Source organism: Acinonyx jubatus, chromosome A1 (genome assembly GCF_027475565.1).
Source record: "Acinonyx jubatus isolate Ajub_Pintada_27869175 chromosome A1, VMU_Ajub_asm_v1.0, whole genome shotgun sequence".
NCBI lineage: Eukaryota > Metazoa > Chordata > Mammalia > Carnivora > Felidae > Acinonyx > Acinonyx jubatus.
The window spans coordinates 141202980-141221488 of NC_069380.1; the positions used below are offsets into that span (position 1 = coordinate 141202980).

At 39.0% G+C, this 18509-nt stretch overlaps 1 protein-coding gene across 3 annotated transcripts in view; it reads right to left on the reverse strand.

Annotated features, from left to right (window-relative positions):
- DMGDH (dimethylglycine dehydrogenase) overlaps positions 1-18509 on the reverse strand; it is a 70557-nt gene that overhangs the window by 47112 nt on the left and 4936 nt on the right. For all 3 annotated transcript variants that reach the window (XM_053224266.1, XM_027039373.2, XM_027039377.2), the window contains exons 3-6: positions 12031-12129; positions 10395-10559; positions 7529-7733; positions 73-321 (exon numbers count right to left, since the gene is read on the reverse strand). In XM_053224266.1, the coding sequence (XP_053080241.1) occupies positions 73-321; positions 7529-7733; positions 10395-10559; positions 12031-12129 (718 nt within the window). The remainder of the gene's footprint in view (positions 1-72; positions 322-7528; positions 7734-10394; positions 10560-12030; positions 12130-18509) is intronic.

An 18509-nucleotide genomic window follows, 5' to 3' on the forward strand; every position in this document is an offset into this window, starting at 1 on the left:
AGCCAGCCCCCGCCACAGAGAAGACAAAACATATGTGCCCGACCTGCACACACTTGCATTTGTGGAACCCACCTGGAGGGACTCCATTGGTGACCCACGAGTCCTGCACTTTCATTTTCTCCTGACTTTCATAGGGACCAAACAAAAGCCCATCCCTTTCCTGTCGCAGATAATAGGATCCTTCCAGGTCACGGAGCACAGGGAGTTCTCGTTTCAAAGCTTTCACTTCAGGTATAGTTGATGTCACAACATATTGATGCTGGACCGGAATGAGAGGGTGTTCTAGTCCCACCATCTTACCTACTTCACGAGCCCAAAATCCTTAAAGAAAAAAAAAGTCATTTTAAAATGTTACCACATACGTAAACATACTACACCTGACACGGATATGGCAATTTATTTTCAGATAAAATATTGAGAAGACTTCAGTACTCATGGAAAGTCTAAAGAATGTGATAACAACTTTAAATTTTTTGTCATTACAAAACTGAACCTGGGGGAAGCGAGTATTTTACCTGCCCCAGCGTTTTGAAGACACCTATAATCTAACAGATACATACTTGTTTTTCAGGAGTTTGTAATTCCTGAAAAAATATTTTGTCTATAAGCAGAGGCAGGCAGGAAAACAACAACACATTTATTTGAAGGACAAACCAAACAACCCAAATATATAAAATGTACAAATATTGATAAGAAAGACAGTAATGGACTGACCCTACTCCTGAAACAGAAATGATCAAACAATAAAGGGGCCTGTGTTGATCGGTATAATAATTGTGCACAAGAAAGCCTTCCAAGTCAATCCCTGTATCCCCCAGACCCTCCTCTCCCCACATTACTGATGCCTAAGATTCTACAAATACAGAATTGTTCTGTTAACTTAAATTTTGAAAATGTATATACTTTGGGAGAGATAGCACAGTAAGTTTTATCTGTTATTGTAAACGCTTGGCTAGAATACATCTGTAAGATCCTTGCTTGCAACGGGCATGAAGGAACCATGAGTCCAGCAAGTGGGAGTACCTCTATGAGAATGTATCTCAGTTCACAGTGTGTATTGGGACTGTCTTACTGGTGGAGATGAATGTTATTTTTACTTTTGCAAAAGAAAAAAAAACAGATTGTGGCTGAAAGGACCCTTGATTCTCCCCCAGCTGACTCTTCAGTACACAGATGTGGAGCTAAAGTCCACAGAAGGAAAGAGACATGCCCATGTCACACTGGGACACCTTGGAATCATCATACCTTATTGGTTTTCTTCCTGTGGGAAGATTTTGTTTTAAAAATCCAAGACACCTTCACTTGCATAAAGGTATTTTAGAATCTAGAATGATTATTTGGCAGGGACATGGTGTTGCCTGACCCATCAGCAGATTATTTGGGGGAAGGAGGTTCTATTTGCTTGTTTGCTTCAGAATAATTTTGAGTAATCATTCAAATGATTAGAGAATCTTATTCAAGTTATTTCTTTAGAGGTTGCACTCAATTTTTTAACCATTTCTGTTTCTGCTTTTTTTAGGAATCTAATGAAGAGTTCTGAAGCCTATGTCATTATGAGGTTCAGAGCTAAATACAGGATCATCGATTATGAATCAGTCTGGGAACCCAGACTATGTACCCTATGTGTCAAAATTTATTTCTACTGGGGTGCCTGGGTGGCTCAGTCGGTTAAGCACCGAACTTCAGCTTGGGTCATGATCTCACAGTTTGTGGGTTCGAGCTCTGCATCAGGCTCTGTGCTGACGGCTCAGAGCCTGGAGACTGCTTCGGGCTCTCTGTCTCCCTCTCTCTCTCTGCCCGTCCCCAACTTGCACTCTGTCTCTCTCTCTCTCAAAAATAAACATTAAAAAAATTTTTTTTAATTATTTCTATTTTACTATCTAAACGTCATCCTTGGGCTTTGTTGTTTTGCTTTGGCCTAATGGCTAAACTGGCCATAAGTGTTTGTTTGTTTAATATTTATTTATTTTTGAGAGAGAGAGATAGAGAGGGGGAGAGAGAAAGAGAGAGAGAGAAAGAGAGAAAACAAGGTGTGGGGGAGGGGCAGAGAGGGAGGGAGACACAGAATCTGAAGCAGGCTCCAGGCTCTGAGCTGTCAGCACAGGGCCTGACGTGGGGCTCAAGCTCACGAACTGTGAGATCATGACCTGAGCTAAAGTCAGATGCCTAACTGACTGAACCACCCAGGTCCCCTGGCCATACTTCTTTAATAGCCCCCTAACTGGATGTCTATTTGCAAACCAAAAATCTTACTTGTGGGCATTAGAGCCTCTTGTTGGTCTTTTAATAATTTAAGGATTTAATTTATTTTTGTTAGTAGGAAGAAGTGAATTTTCAATGGAAGAACTTTGTAAGAAAATATAGGAAAGCCATCAATGCTACTTATATGCACCACAGCAGATTTAAAATATAAAAAGCCAAAATATGTAGCCTAGCAATTCAAACCACTCCAGTATCCTCAATACACTTATTTCAATTAAAAGCATAAATTGAAGAAAATAAATTCTTTCCTATTCAAACATATTTATGAATTTCTGAGTCTAATTGTTTGCTTATTAATGCACTTGATCATTAAAATACAGTGGAAACATATGCGTAAGTATTATAGAACTGTATGATGTTACACTCCAAAACAAGCCAATGCTGTTTTACCCTATAGTGGTGGTGTTTGTTGGCATTTTCTTCCTCTTTCTGTCAAGCAAGTTAACCTAAATCTGGTGTGGTTATAATTCAACTCTCGCTACATCACCCACCCACCAAGTTTAAAGGTAAGAGAGACAAATATGGAAGAATCACTAAAATCTACCATTATGGCCTGAGAAACAACAGGAGGGTCAATAAAAATAGTTATTGGAAATGGCTTCTGTTTTTTTTTTAATGCAATGATTAATAGAAATAGAGTTAAAATGAAGAGTGAAGGTTCATAGACAAGTTTACTTGTACAAGGTGGTTTATACGGTGACAGTGATGGTTTGTTTATACAGTGGCATTCTCTGATGCAGAGTGTCAGGCAAAATTAAGCAATTCTCTTTTGGCCGAACACTGGGCTTCACGTTGGCATGATCCAATCATATTTCTGATTTACCATATTAAGAAAAGTCTTAAGTAAAGTTTATAAAGTTATCTCAGGCTTAATGAGTCAAGTAGAAAAGGAGTCAAGAGAAACATTCTTCACCAGGCAGAGAAAAAACTTACGTGATAATAAAATATCTTCTCATGCCCCTGAGCAGTTTCAGGTACCAAAGGCAAGTTAGACTATTTTATCCCAAGAGGTCACAAGTGTCCAAAACTAGTTTTCAGCTCTGCTTGCTCAAGAATAAGGTTACTACAGGGTGCCTGGCTGGCTCAGCCAGTTAGGCTTCCGACTTGGCTCAGATCATGATCTCGTGGTTCCTGGGTTCAAGCCTCACGTCGGGCTCTGAGCGTCAGGCTCTGTGCCTGACAGATTTGACAGCTCAGAGCCTGGAGCCTGTTTCAGATTCTGTGTCTCCCCTCTCTCTCGGCCCTCCCCTGCTTGTGCTCTGTCTCTCTCTCTCTCTCTCTCTCTCTCTCAAAAATAAATAGACATTAAAAAACAAAGTTAAAAAAAATGTAAAAGAGGGGCGCCTGGGTGGCTCGGTCGGTTAAGCGTCCGACTTCGGCTCAGGTCATGCTCTCACGGTCCGTGGGTTCGAGCCCTGCATCGGGCTCTGTGCTGACAGCTCAGAGCCTAGAGCCTGTTTCAGATTCTGTCTCCCTCTCTCTGTGACCCTCCCCCGTTCATGCTCTGTCTCTCTCTGTCTCAAAAATAAATAAACATTAAAAAAAAAATGTAAAAGAATAAAGTTACTATGTTCTCTCTCCTCTAGGAACATCTATGTAATAGTGTTTCTCTAAAGATGTTTTGCAGACCATCTGGAACAGACACTACAGTACCTGGAGTACTTGCTTAAAATAGAGCTTCTGAGTCCCCACCCAGATCACTTAAATTAGAATCTTTTGGAATCTGGGAAACTTTCCACAGCAATTCATACGTACATCAGTTTGAGAACCAAATGTACCAACAGAATGGGTGCTGTGTGACAATGGAACAAGTGAAAGGAGGTGGGTAAGGTTAAAAGCCTGTGCCCAGAAGTTATAGCAAACTGATGCTAGTGTTCCCGGGATGGGGTGGTGGGAGGGGCAGATAGGCTTTCAAGGAAACAATTATAATCATAATTATTAGACGTATTTTTTCTAGTGCTTACTGTGTGGTACTGGTTCTGTTCAGGGTACTTTACATTATTAGCTACTTACCAGTCATAACAGCTTTCTGAGATGAGAACTATTCTCTCCGTTTTACAAATGAGTAATTTGCCCAGGTCACATGGCTGGCAATACATGTGTCTCTGGGCCAGAGAGCCCCATAGACCTGGACAATGCTGGAAACACATCAGCAAATGGACACTTTTTTTTTTTTTTAATTTTTTTAAAAAAATTTTTTAATGTTTATTTTTGATAGAGAGACAGAGCACAAGCGAGAGAGGGGCAGGGAGAGAGGGACACACAGAATCCGAAGCAGGCTCCAGGCTCCGAGCCGTCAGCAAAGAGCCCGATGCGGGGCTCGAACTTGTCAACTGCGAGATCATGACCTGAGCCAAAGTCCGACGCTTAACCAACTAAGCCACCCAGGCACCCCAAACGGACACATTTTTATTTTTAGACTTTCCTTTTCACGAATATACTAAAGACTCAGCTGCCTTCTGTTACGACTTCACATAAAGAAACCTCTAGCAGGTTATGGTACAGTTGAGTACCATAATGGTGGTGTTTACGTCTTTTATATTTCGGTCACATTTCCAAGTCTATATCCTGGTTGCTTTAATCAGATTTCAGAGCTAGCCTGAAGGCCTTGCCTGAATTTGTGAGACATCCTGGTCTCACTAAGTAACTCTGGGATACATCTGTCAGCCACGCATTCTCAAATCACGTTAACACAACGCTTTCTGCAGATGCTTTATTCATAAAACTGATCTCTGTTAATTTCAGTTCTAGAAGCGAGCATACCCAAACCTTTGCCCTCAGTTACTGAGGCTTACCTTCTATACTGCAAATAAGGTGTTTTTTTTTTAAGCAGACTTACAAATAATTAAACACACACTTCTCCACACCTTCCATGGACTACAAATATGCAATCAGTTAGATTTTCTCCAGTAACTTTTACCCAGTGGAAGAGAAGAGATCGAGGAAGAAAAGAAAAAAACAAAACAAAACAAAACAAACAAAAAAAAAAAAGACAAGATTATGGGCCAGAGATACGATCTGCATGAGATAAAGAATTGAACATTGAGACAGCACAGTTCTTCACACAATTTTCAAGAAGGAGCTGCTTGGCTTACCAAAAAATGAGGATGCGAGAGGGAGTAGATGTGGCCGGGTAAAACACCTCCGGAAGAAAGAACAAAGAAGGGCATCCTGGAGAACAATCCAGGCTGGAGAAAATTAGGTCCCATGGAGAGGTAAATGCAGGGCCACACTGTCAACCTAATTCCAGCGATTTCTTTCCCAGGCCGGCACCAGAAAAGCTGTACTCCAGGACCTCCTGCCATAGCCCTCCCCCACCCAACCACACAAGATTTCACAGTTGCATAGAAAACTTCACCTGGTAACCACTGCCCTGGGTTTAGGTCAGATGTCTTTGAGAATTATTCTATCTTTATCTTCAGTGATTCCTTATTCCTCACAGTTTATGGTTTAGAAAAAATTTATTACAGGAGTGCCTGGGTGGCTCAGTCTGTTAAGCATCTGACTTCGGCTCAGGTCATGATCTCGTGGTCTGTGAGTTCGAGCCCCACATCAGGCTCTGTGTTGACAGCTCAGAGCTTGGAGCCTGCTTCAGATTCTGTGTCTCCTTCTCTCTCTGCCCCTCCCCAGCTCGCATTCTCTCTCTCTCTCTCAAAAATAAATAAACATTAAAAAAAAAAGGAAAAATGTATTACAGTGGCAATGAATTATGTAAATAAAAGCTTACCATCTTAGGAAAACATCAAAAAATATGTTAAATTAAGTTCTTCTACATTATTTCTCAAAATATCAGTTGGGAGCGTGTGGCTGCCTGAAGCACTGTGTTGAGAGACATGGGAGAACACGCCCAAGCCCATCTGAAATAAGTGCAGTGATCAATTAGTGATGTCTGGTATGGAGGTCAGAGTGTGTTTGTTTCATCTGTTTAGTTTGCCCTCACTATAAAAACAGTTCAATGGATTTAGACAATAATTTTGTGAGACCATAAAGTTACAAGATTACAAGGAATCCTTGCTACATGCGGAAGAAAATATGAATGATTTCATTGCCTTAAATCTTCTCACAAAATTTAGATCAGTGGTGCCCAAGGATGGTGATGGGTTACCAGATAGGGATTGGGGTGGGGTGGGGTGAGAGGCAAAGCTCAAAAACAAAGCAATGTTTTGTTCCTTTGCTTTTACTGTGTAGGCAAGTCCTTTTACATTATTTTGAATTTCAAATAATATTAAAGAAAGCATAAGACTTTTATGCTTTTCAAATGGAGGGCATGGATTAGAAAAATTCAAAAATACTAATTTAAACTCTTAAATATAATTTGATATGATAAATAATAAAGATTGGTTTCATTTTATAATTTAAGTAATGACTCCAAGAACAGACCACAAGAAAATCAGTTACTGGCTCTTGCTTACTTTGGGTTTTAAATTAACCACTATGAACTACAGGTAAATACAAATTATTAGTCCAGTTCAGACTGCATAAGCATTTTCCTTTGCACAAGAGCTTACTTCTGTATGTCTGATAATTGAAAATGACTCCACAGGTAAATGACCTGTTGGAAAGTGTATTAACTCAGGAATCAAAAGACTCAGGTCCAAAACCTGGCCCCAACATAACTCTGCTGCTTTGCCAAGTAACATGACATTTCTGGAACTTGGTCTCCACAGTGGAAAAATGGGTGGGTTGTGAGATTAACTCAAATATCCCTTTTGACTTACTAATCTGAGTCTAAATTGTTACAGAACAATGTAAAAAATCAAGGTTATGAAATAGATTTAATAATGTTCTGAAAGGAAAAGAGTTAAACGTTTTTTTTGACGGAAGTCAATGAATCAGTAAAGGATGAGAGAGCACACAAATGATCAGATCTGCTCCCAAAAGTAAACTGAGAACAAAAGGATGCTCACGAATTTGAACACTAGACTTTGGTTATTAGAGTAAAGAAAGAGTGAACATAGAAAAAGCAGCATCATTAGCAAAAGATGATCTGGAGCAGAAGAAAACAGAGAATGGAGAAGAACACCAATTTTCTATGGGTAACCAAGGACAGGGTGGCATCTCACACACCAAAAGCAAAGTGATGGAGGGAGGGCTTTGTAGCTTAGAAACAGACAAAATGTTCACCTTCGGAATGTTACAGTGTTCCCTAACAATGTACATAATGTAAAATATTAGATATTACTCTATGGCCAAATATCTTATTTCTTTGCCACTTGAAAAAAACCTACTAATTACACATATATTGAATTATATATATAATGCTTACCTGCAGCATTCACAATTCTATTCGCCCTCATAGATCCCTGTGGTGTTTCAACATCCCATGTTCCATCTGACCTGGGTATCAGAGAAGTCACCGGGGCAGGATACTTTAAAAGGGCACCATATTTCCTAGCCCCAGCAGCTAGGGCCATAGTTAGAGAGTAAGGATCGATGTGACCATCTCCAGGATTATACAGTCCAGCTAAAATCTAAATCGATCATAAAAGAGTCAATATTTAAACAAATACATATCCATTATTCTGTGTAAAACTGGACTGTAAAAGTGTATCATGGCATCAGATTGATCAATCTGTACTTCTTTTCCCTTTATCAAATCTCAAACTAGGGCAGGATTCACACTGAATGTTAAGTAGACAGGCTACTTAATAGAGGTTTGCAATTGTCTCCAATATCCATTCTCGCCCCCAACCCTCATGGCAATGTAAACTGAATGTTTATGTAGACACATGGCCACTAAGAACAGTTTCCAATAGTTGGCAGTTATTAGTTCCAACTGGTAGCTAAAAGTATTACTAAGTTTTGGTCAATGAAATAAAAATGAAAGCATCATGTGGCAGCTTTCATGAATTATTTTTTTAAAAGCCACTGGCATATGCCCTTTGTCCTTTCTTCTTTGCCCTTCCTCAATCCCATTGTCTGGAATGCAGACATGACAGCTGGAGCTCTAGCTGCCATCTTGGAATAAGAACACAAGAGTCACACCCTAGGAATAACAGCAATGATCCAGAAGGTGACTGGGTTCCTGAAGTCTTTGTGGAAAATAGCCATCATTCAAATCCTGCACTGCCTTACTGAAAGAGAAATTATCTTGTATCTTGTCTAAGCATTATCATTTTGGTTTCTAACATTTTCAGCTAATCTAATACTAACCGATCAGTTATTTATATTGAATTGTTTAATACTGTTAATAAATTCACTTGTTAAATATATGTAAGTGTCAGGAAAATGTATACTTGATTTAGTCATTCAACAGCTTAATACCTGAATACCTATGCTATGCTAGGACTTCAGTCTGGGTACCACGTGGAAACAAAGAAGAATGACAGTCTGATGAACTGAGTTGATAGAAGGAACACTGTGCAGTATTATACTCAGGTTTCATCCATTCAACAGAAATCTACTGAGCACCAAACAAGGAGCTTTTGTCAAGTGTCTTTTCTGCATCTGTTGAAATGATCGTGCGTGTTTGTCCTTTATTCTATTAATGTAGCATATTACATTGATCGATTTTCAGATGTTAAATCAACCCTGCAACCGTGGCATAAATTCCACTTGGTCGTGCTGCATCATCCTTTCCAAATATTGCTGAATTCAGTTTGCTAGTATTTTCTTAAGGATTTTTGCACCGATATGCACAATATGTCTTTCTTTTCTTGTCATGTCTTTGTCTGGTTTTGGTATCAGGGTAATATTGGCCTCATGGAAGGAGTTGGGAAGTTTTCTCTTCTATTTTTGGAAACATTTGTGAAGGATTAGTACTAATTCTTCTTTAAATGTCTAGTGGAATTTACTAGTGAAGCCATCTGGGCCTAATCTTTTCTTTGTGGGTAGCTTTTGATTATACTAATCCAATCTCTTGTTATAGTTTTAGTGCAAGAGACTTGTTTTGATTTTAATGGAATTCATATTACTGTAGACTTCCAAATGTCATGTTGGTATTTTATAATGGATATGTCCTCATTGAAGTAATCCTGTATTTATTTGATTTGGCACCATGCCCCAGACCCAGAGAATACTCTTCCCACGTATTTCCATTGTCCAATACCTTTGAGAAAACACTGTGATGGTGAGGTCTTCCAGCAAAGCACTCCGAGGGTGACATATAAACACATATAACATATTCTTACATGGATGGAATTTCAATGCAGACGATGCAATGCGACATCACTCTGCCACCACACTGTCATCACACAAAACTATAGACAAGAGAGTGCCAGCAACCTATAAAGACTCACGAGGGCAAACAGCCCCAGCACCCCCTCAGTGATACAAGGTGCTGCTACAGTTCAAAGATGTTACAGGCAGTCACTAGGGAGAAACTTTAAGCCTCTATGTTCCTCGACAGCCTCACCTGGTGGTATACTTGAGTAGTGAGTACAAGGGAGTCTGAGAGCCTGGCTTCAAGTCTCTGCTCCAGCTCTTTCTAGCTGGATGAGCTTGGTTCCATTATGTAAACTATCTACACTGCAGTTTCCTGTTTAGTAATAATAGATACTGTATAATATTATTGTGAATATTAATAAAATTATGCCTATGAAAAGCTTAGCATAGTAGTACCTGGTACATAAATCTGTGCCATAGTGTTATGTAGCACAGTGTTAGCCATTCTTACTATTCGAATGGGAGTATTGACTAGCAAAACAAAAGCAAATGGTTAAAACCAGATAAATATCTGGTATGGAGCCTATTGGCAGTACAGTTATGAGCTAGAAGATATTTACAGAGCAACATAGCATGGCACCTCTAAATTTGATTTTGTAAAAAGTTTCAATAAGACAACCTTTCTCTCTATATATTTATCATACCAGGTCATTGTTTTCTCTGAAGTTCTCAACAGAAACTTATGTATGGAAACCCCTAGGTCTGGGGGACATAGTAATAAAAGGTATTGAAAATGTCTCGTTAGTTGTCCCAGGTAGAAAACATTTTTTCATTACTTTTTTATTTAATTTGGCATACGTAATAGCCCACCTTGTTACGTACCCAAATTCTAGCATTAACCATCTATCTGATTTCACCATTCAAGATGTGCGCACAAAGTTTTTCTACCTTTAATAAGCTTCTTAAAGGAACTTTTTCTACTCTTAATTCAAGTTAATGGATGGCGAAAACACCGTTAAGATAAATACCTTATTCATGTTGAGTAGCGGAAACATCTCTTGAATTTTTTCAGGCTCAATAATATACTGCTCTGTTGCATGCCAGCCAGTCCGAGTCATCTGATATTTAAATTCATCTACCCTTACAGGAGTGGTAGCGATTCTGATACTCCCTGGCTGATGGAACCCCACCACCTGTGACAATAATGCCAAGACAAACACATACATAAATCATTATTTGGCATTCAAACATCGTTCTCCTTCAGCACGATGAAAATGCAAGTGTGTAAGACAAGAGTTGGTCTATGCCGTGCAAGAGATAACTGTATCAAATAGTTGCCTCTTACAAAAAGACGCTCATTCAGCAACTATTTACTAATTGTCTCCTCTGTGTCAGACACCATGCTAAGCCGCAGAGATGCGTTACAAACAAGAAGCAAAGACCCTTCTGCATGGAGTTTATGGTCTACAGGGGAAGGCAGACAGCTGAAAGCACAATTACAATAACACGGGATAGGGTTCATGTACGGAGTAAAAGAAAACTGTGTGACAAAGAGAAAGACAAAGGATTTGAGGAAGGAATGTAAACAATCAGAATGTTGCAGTGATGAGATCTCATGTGAAGTGAAAACAACATTCATGCGACAGTTCTTGATGTCCTTCAGTTGGCCAAGGACTCGGCTAGGCCCTAGGTTACAGAAATAAAAGATCTTCTCCTTGCCCTCAAGTTTCTCATAGTCCTGAGGGAAGATCAACCAGTAAAGCAAATGCCACAACAGGGAGGGGCGGGGGGCAGGGGGGAGAGGTTCGTGTTAAAGGAACGTTATAAGAACATACATATGTTGTTAGAACCAAGAGAAGTGCCCTTAGCTGTCCTGACTGGTGGGTGGGGGAAGTCAAAGACAGCTTCTCAAAGGGGGTGACCTCAGGGAAGGGTAAAGGGTGAGTGTTGAGATGGGGCCAGAGAAAATGTTGTTTCAGGCAGAGAGCCCAGCACATTCCAGAGCTATATGTAATTAAGATTAACTGAAGCGTATGAGCATAGCAAAGAGTGGCAAGGGAAAACGTTGGAAAGGCAAGCAGGGTTCACTTGATGAAGACTCTCCCCCTCTGGCCTTTGGCTGTGGGCCCTCTGATAGTTTTAGGCAAGGAAAAACAGCATGAAAAATTTAAATAAACTTCCATCTTAGCCTATGGGTAGTGTTTGCCTGTGACTTTATTTTGAGAATACTAATGTAAGCATGAGAAGAGATAAAAATAAAAGTGAGGGGCTTTTAGTGAAATACTTTTCAAAGCTGTGTGACAATCTTCAGGCACGGCCATCAGATCCTTTGTAATCCAGTTGCTGAAATACTCTGATTTCTGAGTTTCTAGATATAGTAACTGATGAAAGATATTTTTGAAAGCTGCTTTTTATCCTTTCCTTATTTAAAAAATCAAGAAGAGTGGTGAATTGCATGGGAAATGTACTTCAAGAAATTAAACCAAAAACAGAGCAAACTCGAGGGGTTCTTACCTTACACATTCATTAGATTTCTCTACCACATTAAACATTTCACATGCCATTAATGTCACTACACACATGATAATATGTCCAAATTCTTCAGAAATCTTACACAGTTCTGAGAAATCGACCTAAAAGAAATTTCAAGTTAAATACATCTACCTGTCCAGTTTCCTCTTCCAATTTCTCATAAAGTTTGATGCTAGCATAATGTATCTTCTTCAAGTTTATTCCAGGATGAAAGTAAGTTGTTAAACCTGCCTTAAAACGAGAAGGAGAGAAAATACTTAAAAAAAAACTGTCATTCTCTAATTTTTTTATTTGGGTATAGTTGACACACAGTGTTACATTAGTTTCAGGTGTACATCGAGATTCCACAACTCTATACATTCTGCTCTGCTCATCACAAGTGTAGCCACCATCTGTCACGATGTAACACTATTACAGTACCGTTTACTATATTCCTCACACTGTACCTTTTATCCCCACGTCTTATTCCATAATCTGGAAGCTTGTATCTCTCACTCCCTTTCACCCCTTTCACCCCTTTTGCCCTCCCCCTACTCCCACCCTCTCTGGCAACCATCAGTTTGTGCATTTGTGGAACTGTTTCTGCTTTTTGTTTTTTTACTCATTTGTTTTCTTTTTTAAATTCCACACATAAGTGAAACCACATGGTATTTGTCTCTCTCCATTTGACTTATTTCACTTAGTATAATACCCTCTAGGTCAATCCATGTTGTCACAAATGGCAAGATCTCATCCTTTTTTTGGCTGCTTAATATTCCACTGTATGCATGTGTGTGTGTGTGTGTGTGTGTGTGTGTGTGTATATCACCCTTCTGTATCTTGGCTATTGCAAATTATGCTGCAATAAATATAAGAGTGCATATATCTTTTCAAATCAGTGTTTTTGTTTTCTTGGGGTAAGTACCTAGTAGTGGAATTATTGGATCATATGATATTTCCATTTTTAATTTTTTGAGGAATCTCCATACTGTTTTCTACAGTGGCTATACAAATTTTCATTCCCACCAATAGTGCACAAGGGTTCGTTTTTGTCCATATCCTTGCCAACAACATTCTCTAAGTTTTAGTACTTTATCTGTTAAGCAGTAATTTACTGCTGGCAAGAAACTGAGAAGCACGAGCCAGCTCTTTGACATGAGAACACATCAGCTCCAGTTTGAGCACACCGGGGCATAAAACTCAGGGCAGAGTTATGAGAACCAATCTGAACCATATAAGTAATGTGAGAGTCAGCCAATGAACATATATTTTAAGTCCCTAAAACTTACTAAGGAAAGAGTGTTTGCAGATTCAGAAATGGGATGATTTAGAGGAGAGGCTTAGTAATACATGCTGTTAAGAAGAATATGGGGAGGGGGATATATAACATGGACCCAAACCAGCAAATCACGTGTGTTCCCATGAGGAGAAGGAACATGGACTGGCAAAGTTTTCCTTGACCCAATCCCCGCCATTCCCTTAAATGGAACAGCCCTCCTGTTCCCTTTCCCGAAATTTCCCAAATTCAAGAAAATTGGAAAAGAAAATTCAAAAGAATTGGAAAATTCCTGAGAATTAGAGCCTGGATAATTGGTGAACAGACTTTTGTTGAAGCTTAACCTGTGTGATAAACATTGATTATACCCCACAAATATTTGCTGAAAAAATCCTTATGAATTACAGTCACAAAAAATATCTAAATGGTAGCATGCCAAACCCCTTTTATTAATTCTGGCAAATGCAATGTAGTATCCAAAAAAAGAATTCTAAGCAATTATATGAAGCAGGTTCTCTCAATTAAGTATCAGGGGCCCCATTTTGCAGCTAATTTATCCTGGAAAGCTCATCAGAACACAGTCTGTTCAAAATAAAATCTGTTTAGGAAGGATTTATAAGGTTTTTCTATGATAGTGGTAGGTTATTTGGTTCTCCTGAACTCAAAAGCACCCCATTGATAGTTCATTAATCGTCCTTTATGGGCCAGAACCCTAAGGCTTCTATTAAATACTTGTTCATACATCTGAACATATGCACAGCTTTTTGTTTGTTTGTTTGTTTGCTTTTGTTTTGAGAAAGATCCTGGCTGAGCTTCAAGGTGCTCTCACAGCCAAGTGCCATTCTAACGGAAGTGCAAGTCAGGCTCTTTCACTCTCAAATATTCCACTCTCCGTTACATGCTCAGCTATCTCATTTGAATACGAGATTTTCCAGATCATTAATGGAGAATCCCTAACCTTCGGGTGTCTACTAGATATGTCTTCCGTGTATCTCCTGTCAGTTGAAAACAATGATATTCATAAGCAGTGGTGTAGGGTTCCATTCACCATATACTCAAGATCCTCTGAGCTTAACCTGGGGTAAACCAGACCACCAAAAAATTGTATATCTACACTACATCAGTCCTCTTCTTCCCCACCCCAGAAGGCTATCTTCATAGAATTATAAATTAATAATCTTGCATTGGAAAGAGTCACGTGGGTTAATTTTTGCAAAATTGTTATTCAAGACATTTAGCCCAATGAACTTTATTTAGGGAACAGATTCTTCTAGAATTCCTAGTTAAGGAAAAGTTAGTCACTCTTACTAAAATGGTATACTTATTTCTACCGAACAATTCCTACTCCCTTACTTCCTTGCTGCTAAGACAGTCAGAAGTAAGTGCTGGGCTTAATTTGTTTCTCAGGTATAAAAATTGTACTTATTTTTTTAAAGATTTTATTTTTTAAAGTAATCTCTACACCCAACGTGGAGCTCGAACTCATAACCCTGAGATCAAGGATCGCATCCTCCACTGACTGAGCCAGCTAGGAGTCCCTTTACTAATGTTTTTGTACCCTGTATTTTTTATCAGCTAGCTTTTCTCTTTTAATCTGTGTTTAAAATCTGGGGTCACAGCAATTGCATTACTAGAAACTTATCCAAAGGATACAAAAATGCTGATCTGAAGGGGCACATGCACCCCAATGTTTATAGTAGTGCTACCAACAAAAGCCAAATTATGGAAAGAGCCCAAATGTCCATCAATTGATGAATGGATTAAGATGATGTGGTATATATATATACAATGCAATACTACTCAGCAATGAAAAAGAATGAAATCTTGCCATTTGCAACAATGTGGATGGAACTGGAGGGTATTATGCTAAGTGAAACAAATCAGTCAGAGAAAGACAGATATCATGATTTCCCTCATGTGTAGAATTTGGGAAACTTAACAGATGATCAGGGGAAGGGAAGGAAAAATAAGATAAAAACAGAGAGGGAGGCAAACCATAAGAGACTCTTAAATACAGAGAACAAACTGAGGGTTGATGGGGGTGCGAGGGTGTGAGGTGGGGTAAATGGGTGATGGGCATTAAGGAGGGTACTTGTTGGGATGAGCACTGGGTGATATATGTAAGTGGTGAATCGCTGGGTTCTTCTCCTGAAGCCAAGACTACACCATACATTAACTAACTTGAGAATAAAAAAACTTTTTAAATAAAACTCCAAAATTAATTAATTAATTAGTAATAAAATCTGGGGTCAAATATATCTGTGCTTTTTATTGTAAGATTTTTTTTTTTCTTAGAGACAGAGAATGAGCATTCTAGTTGGAGGGGGAGAGAATTTCAAGCCCAAAACAGGGTCTGACATGGGGCTTGATCCCACAACCCTGGGATCATGACATGAGCTAAAACCAAGAGTTGGATGCTCAACTAATTGAGCCACCCAGGTGCCCTAATGTAAGATATCTGAATGTAGTATCATACATGGTATTTATTGTTAATTTATGCGCCAATCCTATGACATGGAATGTAAGAAGGGTACAATGTGTTTGTGTTCTGGGCTTCAGCAAGGATATATTAAATGGGAATTTTGAAGAAGAAAACATTGTTCTTATCCTTCAAGATGTTATGGCCTGACTGAAGTCTTGAAACTTTCATGTACCAAACAATGAAATCAAGAGCACATGATTAAGTGCCAGAGCATTTAGAGAAAGACCTAAGAACTGAGAGAAGAGAAGGTGCTAGAATAGCCACAAGTCTATAAGGAGGACAGGAAGGGGCCTACCTTTTATTTGAGCAAAGAAAATGATTATTGTTGGAAGAGAAAATAAAAGAGGAAAGATGAAACAGAGACATGAATAATCATTAGGAACTATAACTCTTTGAATAAAATAAGAATTATGAATCCTTGTTGATTAAATAAATACATACGCAAATAAATAGGGAGAAGAAAAATCTCTTCCTTATAGTAGGCTAACAGTGAATGAATATGAAAGGAAACATGGCATTAGAAAACCATCAACTGTCACTAAAGCCAATGATGCTCTATGTATTTAATAATCCTTTCTGCTCTTTCGTGAACCTCTACAACCTCAAAAAGCCCAGTGACTGACCTCAAGCCATCTCCATGCACCCACGTAAAATAAAAAAAATGTTTAAGCAGGGGCGTCTGGGTGGCTCAGTCAGTTAAGCATCCAGCTTTGGCTCAGGTCATGATCTCCTGGTTCATGAGTTCCAGCCCCACATTGGGCTCTGTTCTGACAGCTCAGAGCCTGGAGCCTGCTTCAAATTCTGTGTCTCCCTCTCTCTCTGTCCCTCCCCTGCTCACACTCTCTCCCTCTCAAAAATAAATAACCATTAAAAAAAATTTTTTTTAAGTTTAAGCATACCCACTAAAATACGTGTATATCTTTGTTCTCACGTGATATATAAATATGTATTACTATATTAACAGAGATCATAAAACATACAAAGACAACTTGAAATGAATTAAATATTGTAAATAATTTTTATTTTATTTATTGTGTAGAAAAGCTTTCAAATTTTAAAAATTCGCTTATTTAAGAAAGGTTTTGAGTTTTTAAAATTTATTATATGGAAAAGCTTTTGAAGAGTCAACTTACTTATTAATATTTTAGTAAATCTAGGTGACTAACATGCTTTGTTACTAAAATATATACAGGATGAACCTTGGTAAAACAGCAACTTGAAGGCCTAATCCTAGGTTTGTTTTATTTTGAGACTGGTTTGAATAGCTCTGATGGCTGAAGACGCTACCTGTCAATGATACAAAGGTCTACTTTGTAGAGTCTCCTGGGAAAAGGAGACTCTCTGGGCTGTACTCTGTGCACCCTGACACCACTTCCTCCACCCCAATCACCACTCACACAAAGGTTTCTTTTGAAACTTGACTATTAACATTTCATGTTCTCTTGTCTATCAGTCGTTATAAGCTAATTGGAAGGTATTGGGTTTTTTTGTTTGTTTTGTTTTGTTTTGTTTTGTTGAGAAAGAGAGGGGGCACACAAGCAGGGGAGAGAGGCAGAGGAAGAGAGAGAGAATCTCACGCAGGTTCCACGCTCAGCACGTGCCCTCAATCCCACAGCCCTGGGATCATACTGAGCGGAAACCAGGAACCGCTCAACAGACTGAGCCACCCAGGTGCCCCACGTTTTTATATTTTAAATAAATGGGTACAGACCCCACTTAAACTCACCATTTGGGAAAATTTTAGATACATTAAAAAATTTATCTCTTGTATATATGAGAGTTTTTCTACATGATGCATATCATTTTGACCAGAAAATCTATTGATGATACCAACATTTCCAAATATTCCTTTTCAAAATGTACCCTTTCCAACAGGACTATTTTGCAAAAAGCAGTCATATCTCACCTATACCATCAGCTTTACTTTGAAAGCATAGATTGCATTTATTTTCTTGTATGTGTCTGCTATGTGGTATTTTTTATATGTATCTCCTAATGACTGGTAGCCATCTGAATCACTATAAAGGTCACGAAATTTAAAACACTGGCCTTTTTGTAAAAGAAAAACTTTGTCTCACTAACCCTTTTAATTACTGCATGAGATAAACAACAAACCTCCATGGAGCACAACACCTTCCAGTTCATTCCCTCTTCCTTTCATCACGAATTCTATTCTTTAAAGCCCTGTCTCTATAAAATGCATTGCAACGATGATGTCCTATAGCACGTGATCTGCAGTATGTCACGATAGACGAAAGACAAAAGAAAGTACGAGGCTGCCTCTGTCGTGGTGTGCCAACCTTTCTTTTAGTCAGCCTTGAAATCATACCCAGTATGTCACCTGCATCAAAGGTAAAGGCTATTTATAAAGACGAGTAAAACTTCATCCCTTTCTTACATTTGTAGATAAAAATAAACAGAAAGTTCTAATATTGTCTTCCCACACCCCAAAAAGATCATCCTGCATCTTTCGATCTTCAGTCCTCAGTTCTCCAAAACATTCATGTTGGCACCATCCCCAAGGGCTGCCTCTCCTGGGGACCCCATGCTCCAAAGCTGCCTCTCGCTCCATCTTCTCCCCTTTCTGTCCATCCTACATGAAATGCTCTACATTGGTAGTAGTGTTACCTGCTGACAAAGCAGTGTTGTTAAAATATGGCAAAACCTCAGGGTTTTTAGATTTGTGACCCCATTTTTATTTTGTTTTATTTTTAATGTTTATTTATTTTTAAGAGAGAGAGAGAGAGAGAGAGAGAGCATGAGAGGGGGAGGGGCAGAGAGAGAGGGAGACAGAGCATGAGCGGGGGAGGGGCAGAGAGAGAGGGAGACAGAGCATGAGCAGGGGAGGGGCAGAGAGAGAGGGAGACAGGGCAT